The sequence below is a fragment of the Sphaeramia orbicularis genome, chromosome 12 (assembly GCF_902148855.1).
Source record: "Sphaeramia orbicularis chromosome 12, fSphaOr1.1, whole genome shotgun sequence".
Lineage (NCBI taxonomy): Eukaryota > Metazoa > Chordata > Actinopteri > Kurtiformes > Apogonidae > Sphaeramia > Sphaeramia orbicularis.
In genome coordinates, this window is record NC_043968.1 from 29,465,065 (window position 1) to 29,489,456 (window position 24,392).

The 24,392-nt window shown below is 40.8% G+C and overlaps 1 protein-coding gene across 3 annotated transcripts; it reads right to left on the reverse strand.

Moving 5' to 3' along the window:
• Positions 1-1,774: 1,774 nt before the first annotated feature.
• On the reverse strand, positions 1,775-23,566 carry usp15 (ubiquitin specific peptidase 15). Of its 3 annotated transcripts, XM_030149443.1 has the most exons (22): positions 23,438-23,566; positions 22,557-22,684; positions 22,081-22,211; positions 20,074-20,200; positions 19,308-19,453; positions 14,912-14,973; positions 14,363-14,452; positions 11,135-11,282; positions 10,683-10,856; positions 10,204-10,362; positions 9,832-10,056; positions 9,660-9,743; positions 9,223-9,317; positions 8,828-9,016; positions 8,504-8,622; positions 8,136-8,417; positions 7,882-7,952; positions 7,049-7,164; positions 6,789-6,938; positions 6,210-6,313; positions 5,704-5,792; positions 1,775-4,596 (listed from the first exon to the last, which is right to left on the reverse strand). In XM_030149443.1, exons 1-22 carry the CDS (start codon positions 23,524-23,526, stop codon positions 4,243-4,245), a joined length of 3,132 nt encoding a protein of 1,043 aa, XP_030005303.1. In that variant the 5' UTR covers positions 23,527-23,566; the 3' UTR covers positions 1,775-4,242. The 3 variants fall into 3 exon arrangements, with proteins under 3 accessions (XP_030005303.1, XP_030005304.1, XP_030005305.1); XM_030149444.1 differs by lacking the exon at positions 14,363-14,452; XM_030149445.1 differs by lacking the exons at positions 14,363-14,452; positions 14,912-14,973; positions 19,308-19,453; ... (2 more) ...; positions 22,557-22,684; positions 23,438-23,566 and adding an exon at positions 11,593-14,346.
• Between the last annotated feature and the right edge of the window lie 826 nt (positions 23,567-24,392).

Here is a 24,392-nt window from a genome sequence, read left to right on the forward strand (position 1 = left end):
CACCCAGAGCATCGAAAAGAGGGGGGAAAACACCTCCCGTACCTTTTCTACATTCCCAGCACCCTCTACTTTCCTCAGATGACCTCGGAGACAATGACATATGGCAGGTAAAGACGGTGGAGATCTGTGTGAATTTCCCCAGACCCACAGCCGACGGATCACCGGAACCAAAAAGAAGAAGAAAAAAAAAAAAAAACATGTGGTGTAACTTTTCATCTTAAAAATAATCTAAGTCTGAATATTATGCATAGTAATGCGTCAGACAGAAAAAAAAGTGGTGGTTATCTGTAGAATTCGGCTGTAATAAACACAGTAGTCCTAAACATTCAGTTATCCTGTGGAAAAATCACAATAAACGCATCACATTATTTACAACTTAAAAGAAATTATTAACAAAATGCACATGTTAAAATAGTCTATAATAAAAAATAAATTAAAAAAAACAGGTATATTTACATTTTCTACCAGAGAATACTAAGAGATAATACCGTGCCAACTAAAAAGTCACAATAAACTCCTAAAGCTGTAATTCCGTCTGTTTATTACCGAAAATGAGTCCGTTTAGTGAAAAGGAAAGACTCCCTTCGGCTCCTCATCCTCATTCCTTTCACCTTGCAGCTGAACTGCAGCAGACTGTTTTATAATCTATTGTTGTCTATCCCCCTTCTCTGCGTCTTCAAACAAAGTTATCCCGGGTTTAAAACCATCCGATCTTCTAAAAAACCAAAAACATGAACCAATCCATATTGTGATCAAATGCGCATTTCTTTGCCTTCTCCCCCCCCCGCAAACGCAGTATGTCAAGTAGGTGTGGAAAATGAGTGGATGTGGCGGAGCAGCGTGGATAAAATTCGCGGGGAACGTCAGGACACGGGTAGGTAGGACCACAGATTGGAGAAAAAGAAGAGGTTTGACTCTGACGGGTTTTTCTGAACCGAGTAGACGACGACTGGAGACAGAAGCAGCCGGAGTGCGCCACCAGGTGGTCACATTTAAGAAACGCATGGAAAAACAGAGTCCATCTGTTGAAGCACATTTTAATAAATACACAGGTTTGAGTTAGAGTCAGTGCATTCACTTGGTTTCTTTCTCAGACAGATCCCCTTATCTTTAATAGGACTACAGTGGTTCTAGTTTGAGGGATATTTTTGGATGGAAAGGATGAAACATTTTCAAGAGTAATTTCATTTAGATCATGAAAATGGTCCATAGTAATAAGTTGCTGTTGTTTGTGGTAAAAGCTTCCAGATCAGTGAACCCAAACAGTCCCTGGTTCTGGTTTTGTTCAGAGGAGTGATCCTCTGTCTTCACCCTGCTCCGTCTGTCTCCTCCTCCTCCTCATTGGTCAGAAGGACGAGCCGCTGCCCCGGGGAACCTCCCAGCTGTGAGCAGACAGAGAACCCGACAGAACCCGGAGAGAACACGGTGTTCCTCCTCAAATACCATCCTGCAGCTGCCTGCCGCTCACACTGGAACAGGATGAAGAGAAAATGGAGGGCAGAGCAGTCAGAGGCATGAAGACAGCAGGAGCCAGCCTCATGGAGACAGTCTGTTTATGGGAATGTCAGGACATAGAAGATCTGCTGCAATCACTGCTTAAGCCTGGGATACTCTCTAGATTGCAGACATTACATAATTAGTTTCTGCAGTTTGTTTTACAGGTTCATTATCTTTATAGTCCAAATATTGATTGTAGCTGATATAGCAGGAGTATAAGAAGCACAGTAAAACACAGCACACTGATGACACACTGCACTGACACACAAGGCCCACAAAGCTTTACACAACTTTATTGAAGATTGTGTATAAATACACATGCACATTTCAAATGTAAACCCAAGTGAACTCAAGTGCAGCCAAACCTGGAAACCCCGACTATGTTGTCATGCAAGGATGTCTGAATTATTTTTACAAAAAAAGTCCCAAAACAACAGAGCCATCCTTTTTTTAAAAATATTCCCTCCCTGACAAGAGCACAGGCAATGTGTATGTGTGGACTTGAGCCACATCCCTTGACATTTCAGGTCTTGTCAAGGTTTTAAATATATTGTCTGTTTTATTAAATGCTTACATATAAATAAATAAACTTTATCAAATGTGCACTCACAGAGTGAACTCTTATGTACAGTATTGTATAAGCCTATAGTAGCAATCACATCTCCCTCAGTCAGGATGGGGTGAGTCGCCCAAAAAGCAAGGCAGCGCTGAGGCGATAAAGCCCATTGAAGTCGAAGCACATAGATGCTCATAAAGGCATGGTACACATCTAATATTCTGAGGCAACAACAGGTATGCTAATGCTGTTTACAATGGAAAAAAACAGGTAGAAAAAAAACAAAACATAAGAGCCACACTCCACCATGGAGAATAGACTTTCATCATAAGTCGCACTGATGGAGGAATATCCTGCAACTATCTGCCACAAAATATTTTCACTGTATCATGATCCCAAAAGCTGAAAGGCCTTTTAGGCAGACTCACCCTAGTTTTCTGTTTTGTTACCCCACCCACCCATTTGCCCTCCCATCCTCAAAGCTCAGGACCACAATGATGCATTTCACCCCTGGAAAGGGACTCATTCAGCAGTACCCATGAATACATACAGCTAATATCAAAGGTGAAGAACACATTTCCATCACATTCAATCAAACCAAGAAAGGGAGCCTTCAAAAAAAAAAATGAAATAATAATTATAATAATAAAAACCTGCCCCTGTAAAGAATCAAAAAGGCATCAACCACATACATCTGGTCAGTGTTCATTTCTTTCAGCATACATTCTGGCCCTCTTGTGGATTAAAAATGGCGTTATGTGGCTGCAATATAACACGCGCAGTTTAACAAATGATATGGACATTCCTACACAGGTGTTGTGTGAGTGTGTGTGTGTGGGAGGGGCCATGCAGGACAGACGGCCTGATAGAGATGTGCAAAGAAAAGGCGACTGGTCCGAGATTAAGAGTTAAGGCTGAGGTGATCCAAACAAGAGAAGATCCATCTGATGCCAGTGAAATCACCAATGTTCCTAATCTCACAGTGCCTCTAATATGAAAACAAGTGCAGAGCCATGGTAAAGCTTTTAACATCACCTATGAATAACTTAGGAGGGAGAGCTGGAGAGATTTAGATTTAGGATTTAGAAATGTGCCAGCGAACATCTGAACATATGAACTGCAATAGCACACTACGATGAGTTGATTAAGACAAAGTATTACTAATTCTGAACACTGTGACACCAACATTTCCTACTTTACTTTTGCAGATCAAAATATGTGCAAGTAGAATCTGATTATTTTACAATGTTTATGGGGTAATATCTCAATCCACTTTCCCACCATCATCTAAGAATTCTATACTATTAACAGAGTATATCAGACAGCAAGAGCAGGGCCTTAAAAGCATCAAAGTTCAAGCCCATATACTGATAATCTGTCTACAAATGCACAGCAGTAGCAGCAGTAATACAAAGCGATGACATTTTGGCTGTTTGACACTGTATAAGACCATGTGACTATGATGGCATCACTTCTCTAATTTAAGTCTAAACTGTAGATGCGTCTCACCACTGGCTTACTAAAGGCAATACTATTTTTTTTCTTGTGTGTGTGTTTAAGAAAACACGCTGAGAAAGACAGTAAGTGTTAACTGAAGTATGACTAGCAAAAATACGTAAAAAACATGGATGGTTGCTGATTGTGCAAGGTCAAAACATTTCAGCGCATTATGAAAACCCAATGTAATTCAGTGTTTAAAATATATACAAGGTCTAAATGATATTAAAATACGACAACGATGCATTGCTTTCAGAAATATGTAAAAAAAAAAAAAAAAAAAACAACAACACAAAAAGCAGAGGGAGATTCAGAGCGCCACACTGATGCTGATAATCTCCAAGTAATGTAAAGTCTAAAATCAATCCCTGGTGTCGTTCAGTGACTCTTTTCACAGAGCAGCTAAGCAAAACTGAAACAAATGGACGTGGCGTCACACTCGCACACATTACACACACAGACACACACAGTGATCCAACCACCGAGGAGGGCCCTGATTTCTTATAGTGTTGCGTACCCTGGCAGCTCCCTGACCTATCAGCTTTCATCCCCCAGTGGCTCCACCCTGAAGCGGCTGAGTCCGAGCCGCCGGGTGGGACTGATGGCGCCTGCTGCCGTGCTGTGTCCATATGGCTTTGGATGGAAAGATCCCAGTCTCTCTCTCTCTCCATTGACTCGTGTTCCTGTTCGCCTCAGTTGGTTTTCATTGCGACATCTCGATTGGGCACCTGCTCCTCCTCCTCCTCCTCCTCCTCCTCTTCTTCCTCCTCTTCCTCATCATCCTCCTTCTCGTTGTCGTTCTTCCGGCGTCGGTTCTCGTTCAGGTCCTCCTCGTCGCTTTGGGCGGCGGCTGCGCCGGCGGACGACGCCCCCTGAGCAGAGGAGGCGCTCTTTCTCTCCCGTCTCTCCTCCCCTTCGTTTTCCTCCTCCTCTCCATCCTCTTCTTCCTCCTCCTCCTCCTCCTCTTCCTCACGGTCAAGAGCAAAGTAGCCGGTGCCTTTCACGGTGTCTTGGCGCTGGTAGAATAGCACGTAACCCGCTTTGGACTGGAGATACAAGGAGATAGACACAAAATTACTCTGACAAATACTTCTCGGCACACACAAATCTAATAACTCACTTGGGTTAACCTCAACTAACAGACACTACACCACTAGACTGGAATTCTATGACCAAAACATTTTTTGAAGACAATCCTTTTTCCTGTTTAGTTCAACAAAACTGTCTGTAATCTTACTCTTAGAAGCGCCAATGAAAAGACAAAAACTAAAAATGAATCGACCACGACATGGATTATCTGTCACTGGGATCCAAAAAAAGATTCTCTGTGCCAACAGTATATCTTAAAAGCTATCAACAGCAGCAGAAGCTGTCGATAGTGGCTAATAGTTACTTTCAGTCTTCAAAAATAGAAAAACAAACTTCGAGGGAAAATAACAGCTTAATTTCAGGTCAAAAATCAGTCCCACTTAGATATAGTTAGTCTGATGATCAAGTCCACACTTGATGATTTACTTTGACAAGCAGTACATCTGATTTGCTTATGACATTGACTAAAATGTTCAGCTAAACACTTATCTTGCTTCTAATACAGTAAAAGACTGTTCGTTTCAGGCACACACAGTATCAGTGTTTTAGAGTTGGAAAAAAATCTACATCTATTAAACATAATCAAAAGAAAGCAACAAGCACCTATTTGGTGCCTACAGGGAAAATGTATGAATGCAATGGTTTTGACTTTTAATGCTTGAATGTAGCTATCCTTTAACAAAAACTGCAACTTTTTTTTCTTAAGAGAAACCTTCAAAACTTTCTTAGTGCCCCCACACCCTACTGTGAGCACATCTTAATGAGAATCTGATTCTGGACTCTGGCTTCTCTTACTATATAATTGAACTTTTGTGCTTCTTCACCAACAGTGAAGAAAAGCCCATGACTACAGGCTGTATGTTCAAATAGTGTTTTGAATGGATCAGCACAGTTGGGAGTCTTTGAGATTTGAGTCTCTCTGGCAATGTAACAATTAATCCCAATTAGTCACAACATAAGCACATCACTATGATGAAATAAACAATTCTAGGTCGTGTTCTACAATCCCCTCTTTGATGAAGTTGCTGTAGGACCACAAGGTTTTTCAAAACGAGGACACTCACCACTATTTGATCTTCGTTGGCAGGAGACACACTGCTGTCATCAAAGTTGTACCACTTTCCATCATCTTTGTTCTTTGCATAAGCAGTATCTGAAGATGACAGGGGTACAATACATTACTATAGAGTTATACAGATTTTATGCATTTTTTAAATACATATACACACGTACACACACCCCTATCTCTTAAAAACTTGCATAGGTAAATACTGTGCAGTGTATTCAATCACTGCTGCAACACTAGTCTACGGTCTGCCTGCTGGAACTACCAGTGAATGACAGAAATTCACTTCAAGAGCCCTTAAAGAAAACTGAAATCTTAAAAAAAAAAAAAAAAAAAAAAAAAAGCTCCCTGCTGTGCTATGCTACAAAGAACAAAGCTGTGTTTGATAAGGCTCAATCATGGCTGATGTTAACATCTCACTTGTTAGCCTATATTTACTTATCCTGTTAAAATGTCTTTAACAAGGGGTGTCATCAGGTGTAAGATGAAAACACCCCTACTTACAGTGGCCTCCACCCATCCCTCCATAGTGGTTGGACACAGCAATGAGGTCATAGCGACAGGGCCCAGCATTGGGGTTGATAAGGAACTCAGACATGTCCAGATCTCTGCAAAACACAAACCAAATAAGTCTCATGTCAGACACACATAATTTGAATAAGAGCTGCACGATTTGGTCATTATTGTGGAATATATTCCAAGAGGTCTCATGAATTTGCTACCATGGCTATCAAAGACAAATTTGTTGTGCGGTCCGTCACTTTGGATGTTTACACATGACCTGCAGATAGTTCGGTGACCACACACATTTTACTGCACTGCGTAAATTCACAAAAACTGATCTCTTTCAGTACAGGCATGAAAAGGGAACAGACGTCATGTTGACAGTATATAAGAAAATAGCATTGCCAACTGTAAATATTAACCAAAACATCAAAATCCTTGAAAATCCTTATCCATAATTTATCACAATAGTCAAAAGTAGACACTGTGGCATAAAACAGGAATCTTTAAATAAAGTGAGACTACAGTAGAAGCCCACTGTCCTACTGCAGTTACATTTTACGTGTATTGTGTGTGTACCTGAGTGGGAAGTCGACCAATGAGTCCAGTTTGTCCCTCATGTAACGGCTGTAGGAAAAGCGTTTCAGATGGACCACCAGCACAGGCGGCAAAGACCAAAGGTCCAGCTTCTTCGTGGCCTGCTGGTGCTGCTTACAGTTTGGACAGTACCTATGAAGCCACACACATGTTTGATACTGTTGCAGTTATGTCATTATCATGAAGCCACAGTATGTGGCCATCCTTTTTGTAAGTTATTTGGACTGTGCAGTGTCGCTCACCAGGGGTCCTCTGCTCCCAGTTTTTCCTTTGTGGTAAACAATTCGATGCAGTCATTCAGCTTGAAGAAGGCCTTCTTCTGAGGCTTGTACTCCATGCTTTCATGCTTGTCAAAGTCCTGTTCACACACACACGCGCACACACGCACGCACACACACACACACACACACACACACACACCTGTTAGACCAAGAACTTCACAGTAACACTGTCTCACAGGACATGGATTACATCCCTGTCCCAAAATAGAACAGATAACACTATGCTTTGATGTGGCCTTGTTATCACAATAACCTTCTACAAGCTTAAATAAAACCTAATGGGTCCAATTTATAACAATGTGTACCTACAAACACACACTAATACGTTTTTGAGAAATGAAGAACAACGTTATTTAAAAAGGGCCAATAAATGATTCTTCTTTCTTGCCCCACCCCACCCCGCCCCGCCCCACCCCAACCACGTCAGGTCCGGCATTGAAATGTGGTTCAACAAAACTCATAATAAAGGCAGTAGAATATCAAGGGGAGCTTCATGTACTTTATGAAGTTTCCCTTGACAAAGGAAATTTGTTCAGCACCAAAAGGCAGCCAGATTACCATTCTGCTGTTATGATGCTGGACATTTTTTTTTTTTTTTTTAAAAAGAGCCAATAAGTATGAAAATTTTTTCAGTTCTTGAAAGGAGCTGTGCCTTGTAAGTCCTGGGAGGATTTAATACTTTCTTGAGACCTCATCTCTAGAATTGCTTCCTGCTCCTGAAGTGCTGTTTTGATACTGATCCAATGAAGTGAAATCTGTATCAAAATTCTCAAAATTCTTCATACTGCCTTTACCTCAACAGCAGTTTCGTCAAAGTACTTCTTCTTAATCTCTGGCTCCCAGTCCAAGGAGAGATAAGAGCGGTCTGTGAGAAAGTGGACAGAGTACAAACACCAAAATCAGATTTTGAAAAAGAAAAATTACTTATTTCTTTTTTTTTTTTTTTTTTTTTTACATATTTCTTTTGAATTTGTTCATATTATGTGAACATTCATCCTCTTCCTAAAACAAATTCTTTTTTCACTCCCAACTTCACTCAATTTCCTACCACTGAGTCGGAGGTGTCCCTCGTCAAAGCGGATCTGCCTGGTGTCCTCCTTGATGAGGGAAAAGTCCGTTTTGCCCATGTTATTGAACTGGAATGTAAAAAGTCTCTTTCTGTTGTGCCCAGCTGATTGCTGGCCTTTGGTGGAGTTCTGTGGACCAACCACGCCGTTCTCCAGTTCATTGTCTCCTCCCACAGAGTCCTCTGACTGGCTATTGTCATTTTCAGAGGGTAACTCCTGATCCTGACTGGACTCGTCATCCTGCTCATCAGTCTCCATCTCACCTGAAAAAGGACAGAGCAGATTTATAGTGATGCCACAATTAAAAAGGCCACATTTACAAGGAATATATGCATGTTTGTTCACTCACTAGGTGAGCCTTCCTCCAGCAGTCCATTAGTGGCATTGCCATTGACAGTGTGTTGTTTGGATGGCTGTGTCTCATCACAGTCGTCTTCATCCTCCTCTACAGATGATCGCACAAACCGGCTGCAAACACAAAATCATTTGCTTTTAGAGGAACTGCTTTACTGCTGGTATAAAAACAAGCACTTTTTTTTCTGTGATTATTCTTATTGGCAAGCAAAAGTGGCTTGAAAATGAAACTTCTCAGTCAGCATTAAAATTAATAAACAGTAGCTAGAGTCATTTTCTTACAATGACAGTGCAAGCAAACACCAAGAAGGATTTATACCAGAGACGCAGAAGCAGCATGTTGTACAGCTTATCTTCACTGAGAGTTCTGGGGACAGCGATGAGGAAGGGCTGCCCAAACAGCGGCGTGCTGGTATGGTTGTAGCCCGACTGTTTGTACTTCTCTCTCAGGTGCACTGGGACCACAACATGGTCTGTGTCCTCTACCCTGTTCACTGCTACTTCAAACCTACCGGGACAGGAATGGTCAGTCAATTTAAGTCCCACTGCATAGACCGCAGGAAAAAAACATTCTACTGCCTACTGTTATGTTAGGAAAAAAGCATTTTTTGTATAGTGGCATCAAACAAGAAGTTACAGCATGTTTTAAGTTTGTGAAGTCATAAGTTACTGCATTATTTAGATTGTGCATGTCAGCAAAGTTCTGACACTCACACATAGATGTCATCTCTCTCCATGATGCTGCTGAGGTTCTCGTTGGTGGCAAAGATGCGGTGGAAACGGTGATTGTAGATGTCAGTTACAATCATCTGAAAAAGGAATGGAGAAAAGAAACAGTCAGATGAGGGATGCCTTTGATGCTCTTTTGAGGCCAATTAGAATTATGTCCAAACAAATACCAAAAATCTACTAAGCAGACAGCAATACAAAATAAAGGTAAGATTCTCAATATTTAAATAGCTGTAAAAATAATTACCTACTACAAAAAAAATTCTCCACACAAGCAGCTGAAGCTATGTGGGGAGTCACATTCTAAAAGGGGTTTGACTATTTTGGTCTGTGCTGTTTGCAGAGAGGTCAGCATTATAGTGTGACAGCTAATAAGAGAGCGAGGTTACGGCTAAGAGCAGAGCTGACTGTGATGTTTATACCTTCTCAGCAGGAACCCCAGACAGGCTAGAAAGGGAGGTACACAGGTCAGAGATGTAGCCCACCTTTGGAACAGTCAGCTTGTACTGAAAGAGACAAATGCTTATCACTTTAAATTCTATTTTAACCTGAAGTCATACAGACGATGGATCTTTCCAAAGCAATGTGTGTTACCTGTGTGGGTTTAGCCAACGGGTCCAACCTTACAAGATAAACCTCTAATGTCCTCTCCTTCTTCATAGGCAGTGGCAAAGTCAAGTAGCAAAAAGGGTCAAAAGTTACAGAGACCTTGGAACAAACAGGACACACCAAGGTGGATTTGAAAAGGCCATGAAAGATGTCCACAATAATAGAGTCATTCCTCTTGATATGGTTCTCCCATGCCTCCTCTGCAACCACCTGTAATTAACAACCCGAAAAAAAAAGACAACCCAGCTATTATATCAGCCTGTAAAAACCCCAAAAAGTGAAATCAAGGAACTATAATGGTTTTGTCCAATTAAATAATTTTTAATATGCTTTTAAAACTTGAGCTGGTGGTTCTACCTTATCAGGCCTGCCATTAGCATCCTTGAGCTGGATGTAGGGTTTCTTCCTAATGCGGTTCAAGTCCTCATGAAGGCCATCAAGAAGAAAGGCCAGCAATTCATGGGAGTCCTGCTGTTGGTAGCCCGAAAACTGGGGAGCAAAGCGACCCACCTGTGTCTGAAGGATAGAAACATACAGAGATTGAAAAAACAGGGAGACTCTGAAATAAGTGGGTATTCTACCTACAGTATATGTATTCATCTGCACATACTTCAATACAAATATAATGAAACAAGTGATAGTGAGACTCATCCAGTTCAGTATAGGTTTATCCACAATTATTTTCTGCATGATCAGACAGATGGTCAGTTCTGGACGTCTACAGGTTAATACATAGGTTACTCTTCATCAGTTCCTTTCTTGCGTGTTTCAGATTTCTGAATAATAACATTAATACATACAGACTTTCACAGTTTTACTTTTTCCTAGGCACTTACTTTGAAAGGCCTTGGGGTGACATAGCTGTATTTGCCCGACCATAACTGTTTGATAAGTTCAGCATAGGCTCTGGCAATCTCTCCCTTCATGCCTAGCGGGTTGTCCTCATTCAGCTCATCTGTGTACTTATCTTTGAGGAAGTACTCAGTCAATGGAGGAATATTGCTTAAACACTGAAAGGAACACAAAAACAGAGACAGAACAGTCATCAGAAGACAGCGTTCTCAGGCTCTTCATGTGATCTGCATTGCCAACATCAATGCTGCCACAAATATATCCATCAAAATATGCACAGACATGAGTTCAAAAGGGTATTTGAACAATGAACAAATCAAACACAGTATACTTTGTAAACTCCATGAGTATTTTTTAGAAAAAGGTCCTGAAGATAGAAACATAGCTCCCATTTCCATATTTTTTCAAGCTGTGTAAATTTCCAGATTGCAGTTACCTGCACAGCAGAGTTCATAAAACAGGTGTTGCCCAAGTTGGAGAGTCCACAGAGGCCTGACCGTTCACTCTGCCTGGCCTGATCCGAGTAATCATAGCTGTTGCTGTAGGGGTGGTAGGATGGCAGACTATAGCTCGAATTCTTCACACTGTGCAATAAACATATGAATCAAAAAACATCAGTTGATGGGGGTTCTGTGACAAACTATTACAAGCTAAGAGAATGAAAAGGACACATGAATAAAACACCTACTAGATCTACCCATGTTAACATCTATAACTAGCTTTACCAGATAAAGTTGTTAATAACAACATACATATAGTTTCATCTTTTACGGCATCCTTTTTGTCTGAAGTCAAAACTACATTCCAAACCCATATAAAAAGATTCTCTCAGGTTTCCTACACAATCAGACAAAGCGTAATGCTAGTCCTCTCCAAATGCAGCAATCAGCCGACCTCTGGGAGGGCTGCAAGGTAGTGTTGGTTGTTTCTGCCTCCCACTGGTCAAGAGAAACAGCTGTGATGGCGGTGGAGGCAGTGGCCTCGCAGTTCAGCACACGGTCCACTCTCCTGCTATCCAGCTCCACCGCCTCAGGCCTCAGGCACCACCAGCAACACAGGAGCATGACATCTCAGCCCCGCCCCGGCCCATGCCGGCCCGCATCCCCACATAAAAAAAAAACACCTGCAGCCTGGTGGAGGTTTTGGTTCGAGTCCAACCCATGCAAAAGCTGGTTTTCAAAAGGCCGGTAAAGTAAGTCCAGTTGTCTCTCCACTGTTGAGTCCTGCAGTAGCTGCAGCAGTTTGAACACAGTCAGGTACAAGTTTAGGCCTCAGTTTGACTTTCAAGTCCAGCACAAGCCAATAAACACACGCACACTTTCTGTCCTCCCTTGAGCTAACTAAGTAGCTCCCTTCCTCTTTTCTCTCCCCTTCTTTTTCGGGCTCGGCCGCCTGTCATCTTGCTACGCTCTCTGCCTCAGATCTGCCCTGTGCCGTCCTGTCCTGTCCTGTCCTCTGGTCTTCTGCTCTTCCCTCTGGCCTGCCTGCTGCTCTCTGCCGCTACAAGCAGATATTTATAGCAGCATCAGCAGCAGCAAGGATGCTCAAGACTACTGCTACCGAGGCTAGAGGTGCACAGAAAGAGAGAGGGAGGGAGAAGAGAGAATAGGGGGGAGGGGTGAAAAGTACAGGGGTGTGGGGGGGGGCTGACAGAAGAGAAATGAGATGGGGATGGAGGGAGCAGCTGATCCACTGCATCCAGCTGAGGCTGCAGTATTCACAGGCCCAACTCCTGCTCAGTGGCTCTCTACCTCTTTCTCTCTCCCTCACACGTTGCACATAGATCCAAACATTCACTCACACACCATTAATCCCCGTTTCTTGCATTTTTTTCAGTCTGTGTTTCTCTTATTTCGACATACTAACACACAATTCTTTGCTCTCGTTTTCTCTCTCACTGTTATATACAAGCTTAGAGCCTTTCATCTGTGAAACACACTTTGCAACTCTCCCTTGTTCTTCTCAACATGCAATGGCTGTCAGTATGAGGGTTTTTACAGAGATAGATTTAAGTAAATAAAGTGAAACCAGGGAGAAACACTGGTCTCATCACAAGGGCCATTAGGAAATGTGTGTAAAGGCAGGACCAGATGAAATGTATTCTGAAGGTCACTGCAGAACGTATGCATCGCAATGAGCTCCAGGGGAGAGGAGAGGTATAAAGAGAGAGAGAGGGAGAGAAACAGAGGAAATCTGCCTGCCAGAACCAAGGGGCAACGCCTCATAAGACAGTAACACTTACTGCTGTTACCAAGCGAGCTACTGAGGCTTAAGAGGCCAGGCCAAAACCGCAAAATCAGAAAGACAAGTGTTATGTAATGCAGAAACACTTCATTTTGAAAAAAAAAAAAAAAAAAAAAGAGGGCCCATGCATAATTCAGAGAAAACGGTGGCGCTGGCACTACAGTGAATCAGGGACAGGAGAGCTGCTGGGAGAGTGAAGATCCAATTTCCCCAAGTCACCCACTCTGTGCATACCATAATCTGCCAACAGTGAACATAAAAAGATGCCACTGCTATCATAAAATATAATGCAAAGCTGTGAAATGACAATGTGTATATGTGAACAAGCCAATCATGTAAACATACATGACAATGATTGCGTTTCATTTTAGAACAAGTGAGTGCAGGAGCAAAGCAGGAGGCTCTGTTCATTTCAACATTTGCCTTCTTGATCAATATTGATTTTTCCATGTTGCCCAGCTTGTGGCTATTATTTCTGCATACCAACAGTGTTTAGAAATGCTATATCTAAGAGACACACACACACACACACACACCAGCATGCAGTAAATCACACGCATTAGGAGGAAGGAGGGGACAGTAAATTCTACCAAACAGCAAAGACAAAAGCTCCACCCACAGTCAAGCAGTGCTCTACAGAACAGAGCCATCAGAGCCTCCAGGTCCCAATGCTTCGGCATCAATCATTAATTTGTAATTACTGTAGTTCAACAATCAAACTGTGGTGTATTTTGTCATGGATTCTAAAGAACACTTAGATATTTGAGAGACATTTCTGTGACTCATACCTAAACGGAACATGCATCACCCTTCTTAAATATTCAACCATATATATAGCAATATCAAGGATTACAATTTAGAAAAAAAAAAATCTCTGAAGCCACTATGAAAGCTGTATGACCAAGTGAAATCAGGTGGTGCAGATTGTTGTTTAAAGTAATCCTCACATTTCCCTTGTCCTGATTAGAACTCTTCGTTATTAAGAACAGATACAATCTTTTAAACATAATTAGATGCTCAATAATGCACCCAGAGGCAATTATGGACCATTTTCAGAGAGCACTGCTGTTGAGGAAGAAAATTTTAAAAGATCAGTTCCACGTAAGCCATCCCCCTCCCTGCTATCAGCGCTTACAGCTGAAACTGCATATGATGAGATAGTATAAACCCTTACAACAGCCAGAGATAAGCAGGCACATAACAAAGCTTAACACACTTGATAAAGGTAAGTATAAACTTAAAAAGTCTGAACTGATTAACCAGGACTTGTTATTTTTCTGCAGGGCATTCCTTGGTTATGGTCATGACAACTGCAAATATCGTGGTATTTATTCCATCTCTAAACCTAGCCTAGTACCATCTCTGGCTGTTGCCATCCAAACCCACCCTTTTAGCTATTCAAACTACTACTAATTCTTACTTCCTGCTGTTGAAGCTGCTGTTATGATTGTTTGTGAGAGATGAAGGCGAGATCTTTGGCAAAGCAGAGAGATTGGAAGCACCAGATGACCTTCAAAAGATAAAGAATAGATCATGAGTTAGAGTTGAAAATAAGGAGCTGTTCCAGAAAGGTATGCGAGTGTCCATTAAACAAAACAGAGATGACTTCAAATAAATGGAGGAATATGTCAGCAACAAAAGATCAAGCAAAAGAGGGAGACTGCGACAATGTCATAGAGAGGAAGACATTTTTGAAGATTATGAGGCGCTGTAGTGAAAGAGCAGAAAAACTTTAGAGGAGTTGCACAATTACATTTTGTAATTTCCAAAAAGGAAAGTAATCAAAAGTGTATGGCATTGTGGTACTACGACACATGAAGGGATTTCTTTCCTAAAACTGACCAAATGTGTTCTACACACTGGGAATCAATGCAGTGTGAAAACTGAGTTCTATTTCTCAGTTAAAACATCTACACTCTCCCTTCAATCACCAAAGAGAGATGAGCCAGAAAACGCTGTGTTCACTCACTTGGGTGCTGTGGAGCCTCGAGGCCATGTGCCATCCTCATTCTTCTGCTCTATTACAAGAACCTGTGGGAAACAACAGAAAGATATCAGGGATCCATTTGCTTTCACTCAGTGGAAGAGCCCACAGGTTTTAGAGTTTCTATATCTGTATGAGTAGCAAATAAGCCTTAAAGGTGGGGTAAGAGATCTTAGAAAAACGGTTCGAGCAAGCTACATTTTGAAAATACTCAATTCAAAAGTCCAAACCCCTTTCTTCAGACATCCCCCCGAAGCCACACCTCCAGAGTACTGGCATGCCCAATGCTTGTTCTCAAGGGTTCATGAGCGCTGCACAGTAACCATTCGCCCGGCTCCAGCCCTTGCTCCAACCCCAGCTACAGCCACTGCTACAGCCCCCTCCCCAATCCATGCATACCTCCTTCAGTCTCCTCCAACACCTCCGCTCTTACAGAAGAGCCCCAGTTCATACCTATCTGGCTAACGTTACATTTCCTAGTGATTTATGTTAGTGACAAATAGGGATGTAAACAATTAATCGGCTAACGATTAATTGTCGATAAGAATTTGCTCGATTAAATTATTAATTGTCAGTTAATTGCCCTTTTCCGCCCGTCCACACCGAAGGCTCCTGGTGTGTCCGTGCTGTGACGCTGCGGCTGGGATCGCCGGTTATTGAACCGGATCATGGCGTTGATGAGTAGAATGTCTTTAGGGACATGGTGGAGCCAAACACAGACCGGCTGTCTGTTTGTGGGAGCGGTGCACCCCCAACTAAATACACGCACAAATGCAGGGTCGGTATCGGAGCGTTTTCCTGGAGGTTGGTCTAGTCTACGGTCAGTGAGACAGAAGTTGAAAACATCCTCCACGTTCCTGATTCGGGCCACAGGTATGTAATGCATTTGCGAAGCTTCATGAGGCAGGGAAGACATAAATGAGCAAAAAGCTTCATTTTCACTTCTGTGGGGGCACGGACTGCCCCGTACCCCTATAGTATCAGAAGTAGGACGGAAAGCGAAGCACGCACTCGTGCGGTTACCAACCAACACACACGCATCCCCTGGCCATACTGCACACGCACGAGTATCCCCCCACGAAACGTGCGCGCATGCACCCACCCACCGGCGAAACGCACACACGTGCAACCCCCCCATTACACACGTCACATCAACAGATGAATTCCACAGGAAACACTGACTGTATCCAATGATTCAATAAATCAATCATCAAGGAATATGACATGTTTTTTCATGAAGTATATAAACAATATTTAGCTTTTATTCTTATATTATATTGAAAAAGAAATTCAGGTTCTCAGGAAAATCGCTGCTTATCAATTAATCGTTAATCGATCGATAAGGGCAACCAACTAACAATTAATGAATTAATCGATAATTTGCATCCTTAGTGACAAAACAGTTTGCCAGTGAACTTTCCACCCTAATATAGCTAATACAGCCAAGCTCTGGCTCTGGCTTCGTTTCCTGTACCAGTGCTCCAAACCTGTGAGAAGGCACGATTCATGCACGAAGAGGGGTACGCACAGAGAGGGGAGGGACAAATGGCAGTTGAGTTTGATAGACAAATCACCATTCAATCATTTCGATTGGGCTCTTAAAATGATTGGATGGTGTTTTTTCAGTCCTGTCTGTTCCACAGGTGACTACATTTTTTTTTATTTTTGTGATAGAGCATTTAATTAATTGGTTGTAATTGGGATGTGAAGGGGATTTTAAGCAATATAGTAAAAATGCTCCAGGAAAACATCTCGCACCCCACCTAATGTTATAAAAAGCCAATTTATATTATGCCCCAAGTAGGGCTGGGTGATACGGTTAAAAATCATATCACAAATTATTTTCATATCAGATGATATCAATATGTATCACGATATAAATCAAATCACTATTTTTGTCAAGCTTAAATTTTCCATTATTCATCAGAAGGTTATTCTTGACTTAAATATGACTTATTTTCTGTCAGAGGTTGAACATGACAGATGTGCTGAAGAACATTATACAACTGTTTCAGATAAATGAAACAGGTTTATATATTTAAAACTAAACTAACCAGCAGGCAAAAGCTTTCAAGTTTTAAAAGAGAACACAAACAACAACAGACCACCTTCACCAAACAATACCAGGGGTATATACGTGGGGGTGCGTTCCTCAACTGCTGTAACTACCGTAAAACCGAAAGTGAAACTTAAGGAAAGGTAAATGTTTGTGTTCTTCACATAGGCTACATGTATTTGTTCAGTACACCTCCATATTGTATTGAAGGCCCTGAACTGAAATGGTTCCCACCCTACTTGTCAGTAACCCGGTCTCCCGAGTTCTCTGTCACATTTTCTCCTGAGGGAACAGTCATTAGCTCCTGCTGCAGCCCAAACATTAGCGTGTGTGCTGCGGCTGCTCTTACACCTGTGCTGTGTGTGTCAACCTAACTTGACATGGCCTAGCATGATTGGTTCGATGCAGCGCAACTTGATTATGATTGGCTGTTCTTATGTCTGTCAAAACATGGACGAATGGATTCTGTTGAAACCGTATCGAGCATGTCTTATATTTCTATCAAGGAAAAGTTATTTCGTGATATATATTATCATTTTATCGCCCAGCCCTAGCCCCAAGATATTTAGGAGACCCTCAAGTGCTATCTGCATTTCCAAAACTACTGAAAGACTGGATACAGACTGTTCTAATGATTATAGATTAATGACTATGATTATCATGAGGAACTGGAAGAAATATTCCATTCCAGGAGTGGATGACAGAAAAGTAGTGGCATATGAAAGAATGTCATATAGGATGCAGGACAAGATGGCAAAATATCTGTTGAAATGGAGCAAATACCTGGACACTTCAGATTTCATAAACTAAAGACCAAGAGGATAACACACTGAAAATACAATGGTCACAGGCCTCATGTGTGTAAGTGTGTATACTATGATTAGACACCTTTGTGTAGATATTTATGGTGTTGGTATATATTATATACATGGATACTCAAAGTGTGTGTGTGTGTGTGTGTGTGTGTGTATGTGTGTGTGTGTGTGTGTGTGTGTGTGTGAGAGAGATAAAAAGCCACTATATTGATATGAAGACCCCATCTTGTTACGGGTGGGTAATTTACAAGTGCTCCAATGTTAAGATTAGATGTGTGATGATGTTTGGAAAAATAAAAATAATTAAATGCAAAAGTGCAAATCATAAAAAAATTCCTTTGAAATAAATTAGCAGATTATTCAGTTTAAACCAAATGTTAGATATTTATAAAAGTCTAATTTAAAAACAACATATTAAAATGACATCAAATCTGCTACAATTGTCTCTAATCCGATACACATTTTTACTATATGTTAAAAGTGCAGTGTAAAATTCTTGTTTTGAAATAGATAAGTATTACCAATGACTGTCTTGGTAGCCATGTTTAGATGGAAACAACCTGCAAAAATATTTGTTGCCTTTAGGGAACGGTAGGCTAGCGGATGGAGCTTATTCACCCTTTCACTTGGTGAGGATTTGTCCAAGGCTCAGTGATCCTGTACAACAGCTGCTAGTGAACAGGACAGACCTACAATCAGATGTCTGCTGACTCATTGTGGTCAGGTGTCTAAATTAATCTGTCTTAAAAGTCTGCTCTAGGTGACAGGTAAGTGGATGCTAGGACAAGGTAAGTATGTGTATTAAGAAATATTTACATGACTACTGATAAAAGGATGTTATGAGTTTCAAAGGTGTCATCGTTTTATTACAGAACAGTAGGTCCACCTTCAGTTTAACATCATAACATAGTAACAATAATTTTTAAATCTTCATAAGTTTCATGTGAACAGATTTGTTTTTTGTACTCCCTTGTGTTTTCATTTTGTAAGTGGGAAAGAAAGCAGAAACAGTTACAACAGGAAGGACCCCAGCTCCATCTGCAGACACTCAAACTTCAGGAAACAGACTAAATTTGTGATATTTCCACCTAAAGCATTTGGGTGAGGTACGACTTATTGTATATTATAAACATTTAAAGGAAAAAAGTCATTCAAAAAGAATAAGAATTGTATCTACTTAAAGGTGATTAGAGTGCCCTCTACTGGTCATTTAACCTGCTGGACAGGACTCAGACAACGCCAAGCATCCTCTTGAAATTCCAATGTGACCAAAAGGACTGACTGGTGAAGAAAACAAATATCTGAAGAATCTGATTTATAAAAGCTCAAATTAAGCAAGTCATTGCAAACCAGATTTTAATGCCTTTATAGTGATTTTGCCAAACAGTTTTCCTCTGGCCTAAGAATGCTTTGCTGTTTTCAAGAGAGACTCTTTTCTTTCTTTTCTTTTTCTTTTTTTTTTTTTTTTTTTTTTTTACAGTACACACATTGTTAAAATGGAAATCCTTACCTGTCCTTGGTAGAGGCCAGCGTCTTGGATGGTGCTGTCAGGTTTGTTTAGAGGTTCAAAGGTGTTGCTCATGTACCTGTTCCACAGTCTGGTCTCTTTCTCATCAGGGATGCTGAAGAGCTTCCTCATTTCTTTTTCTATCATGTCTACAGTGCAGGTAATTAATAAAATCCAAAAAAAAGAAAATGAAAAAACACAAGACAATTTTAGTTTGTGTAGAACATTCTAAGTGGTAAGTCTTGAATAACAAGCAATCGTGGGCAAACTCTTTCATCAGTGAACATTTTTATACTTTTTGATATATATATTTTTTTACGTTTCCTTTGCACTGTGGGGCCTTAGAGTCTTGGAATTTCAGGTTTCTGTATGCAATACCCATATGGCAAAAACTGACTTTGACATTTTACTGCCAACATATAATTTTTTACTACCAAAGTCAACTATAACTTTCTTAGTATGTACAGTGTGTGTTTCTCAACATGTTTGAGCGTGTACAGTCACTAAATCATTAAGAGAATCTTGTCTTGACACTTGTGGGAACTCATACTTTAAAAACAAACTGTTCGCATGTGAAATGTTCTTATTGGGAATTCTACCATTTACCAATGAGTTCTCCCTTTTCAGTCAACTAAAATAATAATAATAATAATAATAATAATAATAATGAAAAGATTGTGATATTTTACAGAAAACTCCTTAAACATAGGTCAGTTGAGTTTGTACCACAATATGTACAGAAACTGAAATAAGGACTGGCCAGTCTTACCTATTGTGTCTGCTTTACTGAAGCGTCTGGTGATCACATTATCCATGTTGCTGTCTTCACAGAGCTTCAGCTCTGTTAGGTACACCTCCACCTTGCAATGCTTCACAAACATACCCTGTTCCACTACCTTAAATAAAAAAGGGGGAAAAAAACACTAAATAAGTAAATACAACATAGTCCTTTACAACATAATATTATCAGAAACTGTCTGAAAATTACACATGGACATATTTATTAAACTTTTATTTTGTATCTACAATCCAGCACTGGACTCTATTAGAAAACTGAACTGCATAAAATCTTGAAGATGAAAACGCATGTGTAGCAACAAATACATGGTGTCCCGAAAAAAAATTAAGACAACAAAGTGGTAAAAACCAAAAAGAAATCCATGTTGGCACCATTACGTGTATGAGTCAAACAGATGAAAATACAATCTTCTGCTTGTTATGATACAATTACACTTCAGTTTTGACATCTAGCAACAGTTAGCTGAGTAAACAACATAGTCATTTGCTATTTCTACGACCATTAACTACTGCAACAGTTATTTTAGCATATTCCTTTTTTATTATGATAATAGTGATCATTGTAGTCATTGCCTTATACAACAAGAAGTGGCTAGTCAATTTATGGTTGTGCTAGCTTCAGTTTATAGCAGATAAAGTAAAGAATGCTGCCCCGGTTGCTACTCATTTGGTGTACTGATAGGAGCAGAGTCAGAGCGAAGTGCCTAAATTAGCAGCACCTCACGGAAACAGCTGAGGGGTCCCGGCCTATTTATTTCACTGCTGAGCCCCTCCAACACACAAGCACACTGACATATATACACACACACAGTACCAACTTCACAAATGTCTCTGAGAACTGCAAAAGTCATGCACACACACAGCTCAGATTCACTCCCCACCTGCCCCTCCTCTACCTCAACCCAGATCCCGGTGGGCTCATCCTACCCCTGTGCACAACACCCATGTGTTTGTAAGCTAGTAGCAAAGCCAAACTCACTGCTAAACTCTTGATAGATTTTCTCAAATCAGAGTAGAGCCAACACCATTTACTCCACCCATCCCCCTCCTCCCATCCTGGTTCTGTCTATCGCACTCCACTCAGAAGCGTCCACACTGCGTCTCTTAGTGTGACCTCAGCCGGCATTCCTCCACTTCAAAAAACAAGGACACACAGGAACACTCCACCGGCAATCAACAAGAAGAGGACAGTGGGAAGGAACTGTAGCACCAAATGTGTGGCTAGTCTTCCTAATTAATCCTTTGTAACGCTTGTGCTCCCCCTGCACCTCGGGATGACAACCTCACAAAACAAACAAAGCCTTAAAAAAGGAAAACTAATAATGAACCTCCTGCATGTTGTGTCTCGCAGATCGCTCCATGTAGCTTTTCAGTCATCCAGATCGTTGCCTGAAAATAGAAACCCTGTGGCCACCCGATACGTCCCACGACATACATGGCAAAATGGGAGGGTCAACAGAAAGGGGCAGAAGGAACAAGGGAGAGAATGACAGAGATGGTGGGGGGAGAGGAGTCCTATCCAGCAGCCATGATGCCATGACTAGTGAGATTTGAAGCTGGGATTTGATACTGTACGTGCTGTAAAATTGTAGCCTCCATCATTTTGCACTGACTTATCAACAGTAACCTTGAGTAAAGCCATTCATTAGTTTTACACTGTAAAAATGTGTGCAAAACTCACCAGTAAACCTACAGCACATAATTGAAGTTCATAAAAAGAATGAATGAATGAAAAAAGTGATTCAAAAGCACTGTGGAAGCTCTTCAGTATATTAGATGTATGACAACATACTTCTATCTTTGATATACAGCATATTTTGATACCTTACACTAAATAATTTACTTTTGTTTTCTTTAGGGTTAAATACAAACATGCAGTATTATTTGTACTGTTGTACCCTACTTACTTTGATTATCAGCTCAGCAAACATTACACACTCTGTATATCAAGTCCATTCACAATGTACTTAATGCTTACTTTGCGTGCTATTGGCTCCTGACCCTCTGTCAATCCGTACCAGCTGACAAGCTTATTCCAGCCCTCTGTTGGGACCAGGATGTAGTCAAGCTCATCGATGAGGTGCTCTTTGATGGCAAGCACATCCCCATCTAGAGGTAAGTGAAAGAGTACATGTGTGAGGCATGCAAGGGAGGTACAGTATGGAAAAGCAAATTCACTAGGACACACTAGTGACCCTGCACTGACTGTCTCACACGACACAAAAAACACAAAGAAAATGGTATGCTGGAGAGCTTTCTATGAACTGCCCAAAGGCTACTCTATAGAATTAGTCTGCAGTGTTGTTTTGTTTCCCTTTCCTCTGAACACTTTGATGCTACTTCTAGAAAGATGGAACTGTACTGACCTGGAATCCCTGAGGTGAAGGTAAACTCCATACAGTTTCTACAGTTATTCCAATTAGATTTAAGGGTATGTGATATTGACTGGCTTACCTCTGAGAAGACCAGAGTTATCAACTGGTCCTGGGTAGACATTCTGGTCACCCATCTGATATTTATCCCAGCTGTCAAATCCCACATATTTCTTCCACTGTTTGAACCAGTGACTGTCCACCAAGTACCTGCAAGAAAAATCAATTAGAATAGCCTTTTTCAGCCACGATAAAAGAGAATGAGACACTTATAATCAGATGAAATTAATGATTTGTGATGTGGGATTTATCCCGTGAAATTTACTTTATAATCTAGAGATCCTATGCTAGTTTAGTGGAGGGTGATAAATGCAGGCAGGTGGATGGTAAATTGCCGTCGTTGCTCAAAACAAAAATGTGGCTTTAAAATGAAGGCATTTCACAGATTGATAGTTGTAAAAGCGGCACTGTTAACACCGAGTTCAGTTCAGGTTGCTACATGCCTGGCCAGCTGACTGTGATTTTGACAGGTGCTTCTTTTCCGACGCCGCCCTGACGAAGTCGACGGATGAACCCACTGACTGGCAAACCGCTTGGAGCTTCGATAGGCTAGCCAATTAGCTATTAGCAAACTAGCTAGATCAGAGTAACGAAATGCAACCCAATTCAGATTATGACATATTTATTTTCTACGCTGGAAGTAGTAAATATAATTAGAGCAACACATCTGTATAAAAGATTTCTGGCTTTTCATTGGTACTGTACAGCTAGCGTTAGCTTATCCACCGTTAGCTCGTCAGGCTGAAACACATGAAGCAGAGTGGGTCCCGTTAGCTTGTACGGATCTAGCTGTCAACACGGCCCGTCACCTCGGCTTTCTTATCCTTCATGGCATTGACAACTTTGGCAGAGCCAGCCGACGGCTACGCAGCATCTCTGAAGGTGTTTTAGCTTGAGTCTTACCAGGTGTCTCCCTTTCTTAGCTGTGTTTTTAACAGTGCCGCGACCTCTCCTCTCTGGGTATCCAGATCAGCCGCTCCTCCTTCCGCCATCTTTCCTTAGACATCACCCGCTGCATGGTGGGAAAGTGTGGGGCGTCACCGAGGCACGTTGAGACTGTGACGTCACTGTTTCAGCCAATTACAGGCCCGCTGACAGAACAGGACCAGGATCAAGGGGCAACGATATTCTAGAAAATGGTCCAAAACTGCTCAATCATTCCTACTATACAGCCTTCTGAAGGTTGTACACCCCTAAAAAGTTATATATGTGTGTATATATATATATATGTGTGTGTGTATATATATATATATATATATATATATATATATATATATATATATATATATATATATATATATATATATATATATATGTGTGTGTGTGTGTGTGTGTGTGTGTGTGTGTGTGTGTGTGTATATATATATATACACATATATATATGTATATATATATATATATATATATATATATATATATATATATATATATATATATATATACATAGATAGATAGATAGATAGATAGATAGATAGATAGATATAGATAAATAGATAGATAGATTGATTTATATGTGTGTGTGTGTGTGTGTGTGTGTGTGTGTGTGTGTGTGTGTGTGTGTGTGTGTGTGTGTGTGTGTGTGTGTGTGCATTATGTCTTAGCATTTCAACGCGCTATTGTTTGGAGGAAGAAAGTCAGGTATGATTATGGAATGGTTTGATGTTTTTTGTTGGTTTTTTTTTCAATCAAAATCCTATCAAAATTTTTTTGATTTTTTTCATTTTTCTTCCAATATTTTTTTCTATTACTCAGTGAACTAATGAAATCTTTATTTATATAGCAGGAGTTATACATATATAAGTAAGTGCTGAATGTATGGTGTCTTTAAATTTAATTGCAAGGTCTGCAAAGTACAGTC

What these genes read in the sequence shown, in the direction of transcription:
- usp15 (XM_030149443.1), bottom strand. Translation starts at nt 23,526, where the DNA reads ATGGCGGAAGGAGGAGCGGCTGATCTGGATACCCAGAGAGGAGAGGTC. An exon ending in CAGTAAAGCAGACACAATAG is followed by an intron (nt 19,454 to 20,073) that starts GTAAGACTGGCC and finishes CCTGCACTGTAG; the next exon opens with ACATGATAGAAAAAGAAATG. An exon ending in CTGGGGTTCCTGCTGAGAAG is followed by an intron (nt 9,318 to 9,659) that starts GTATAAACATCA and finishes TTCCTTTTTCAG; the next exon opens with ATGATTGTAACTGACATCTA.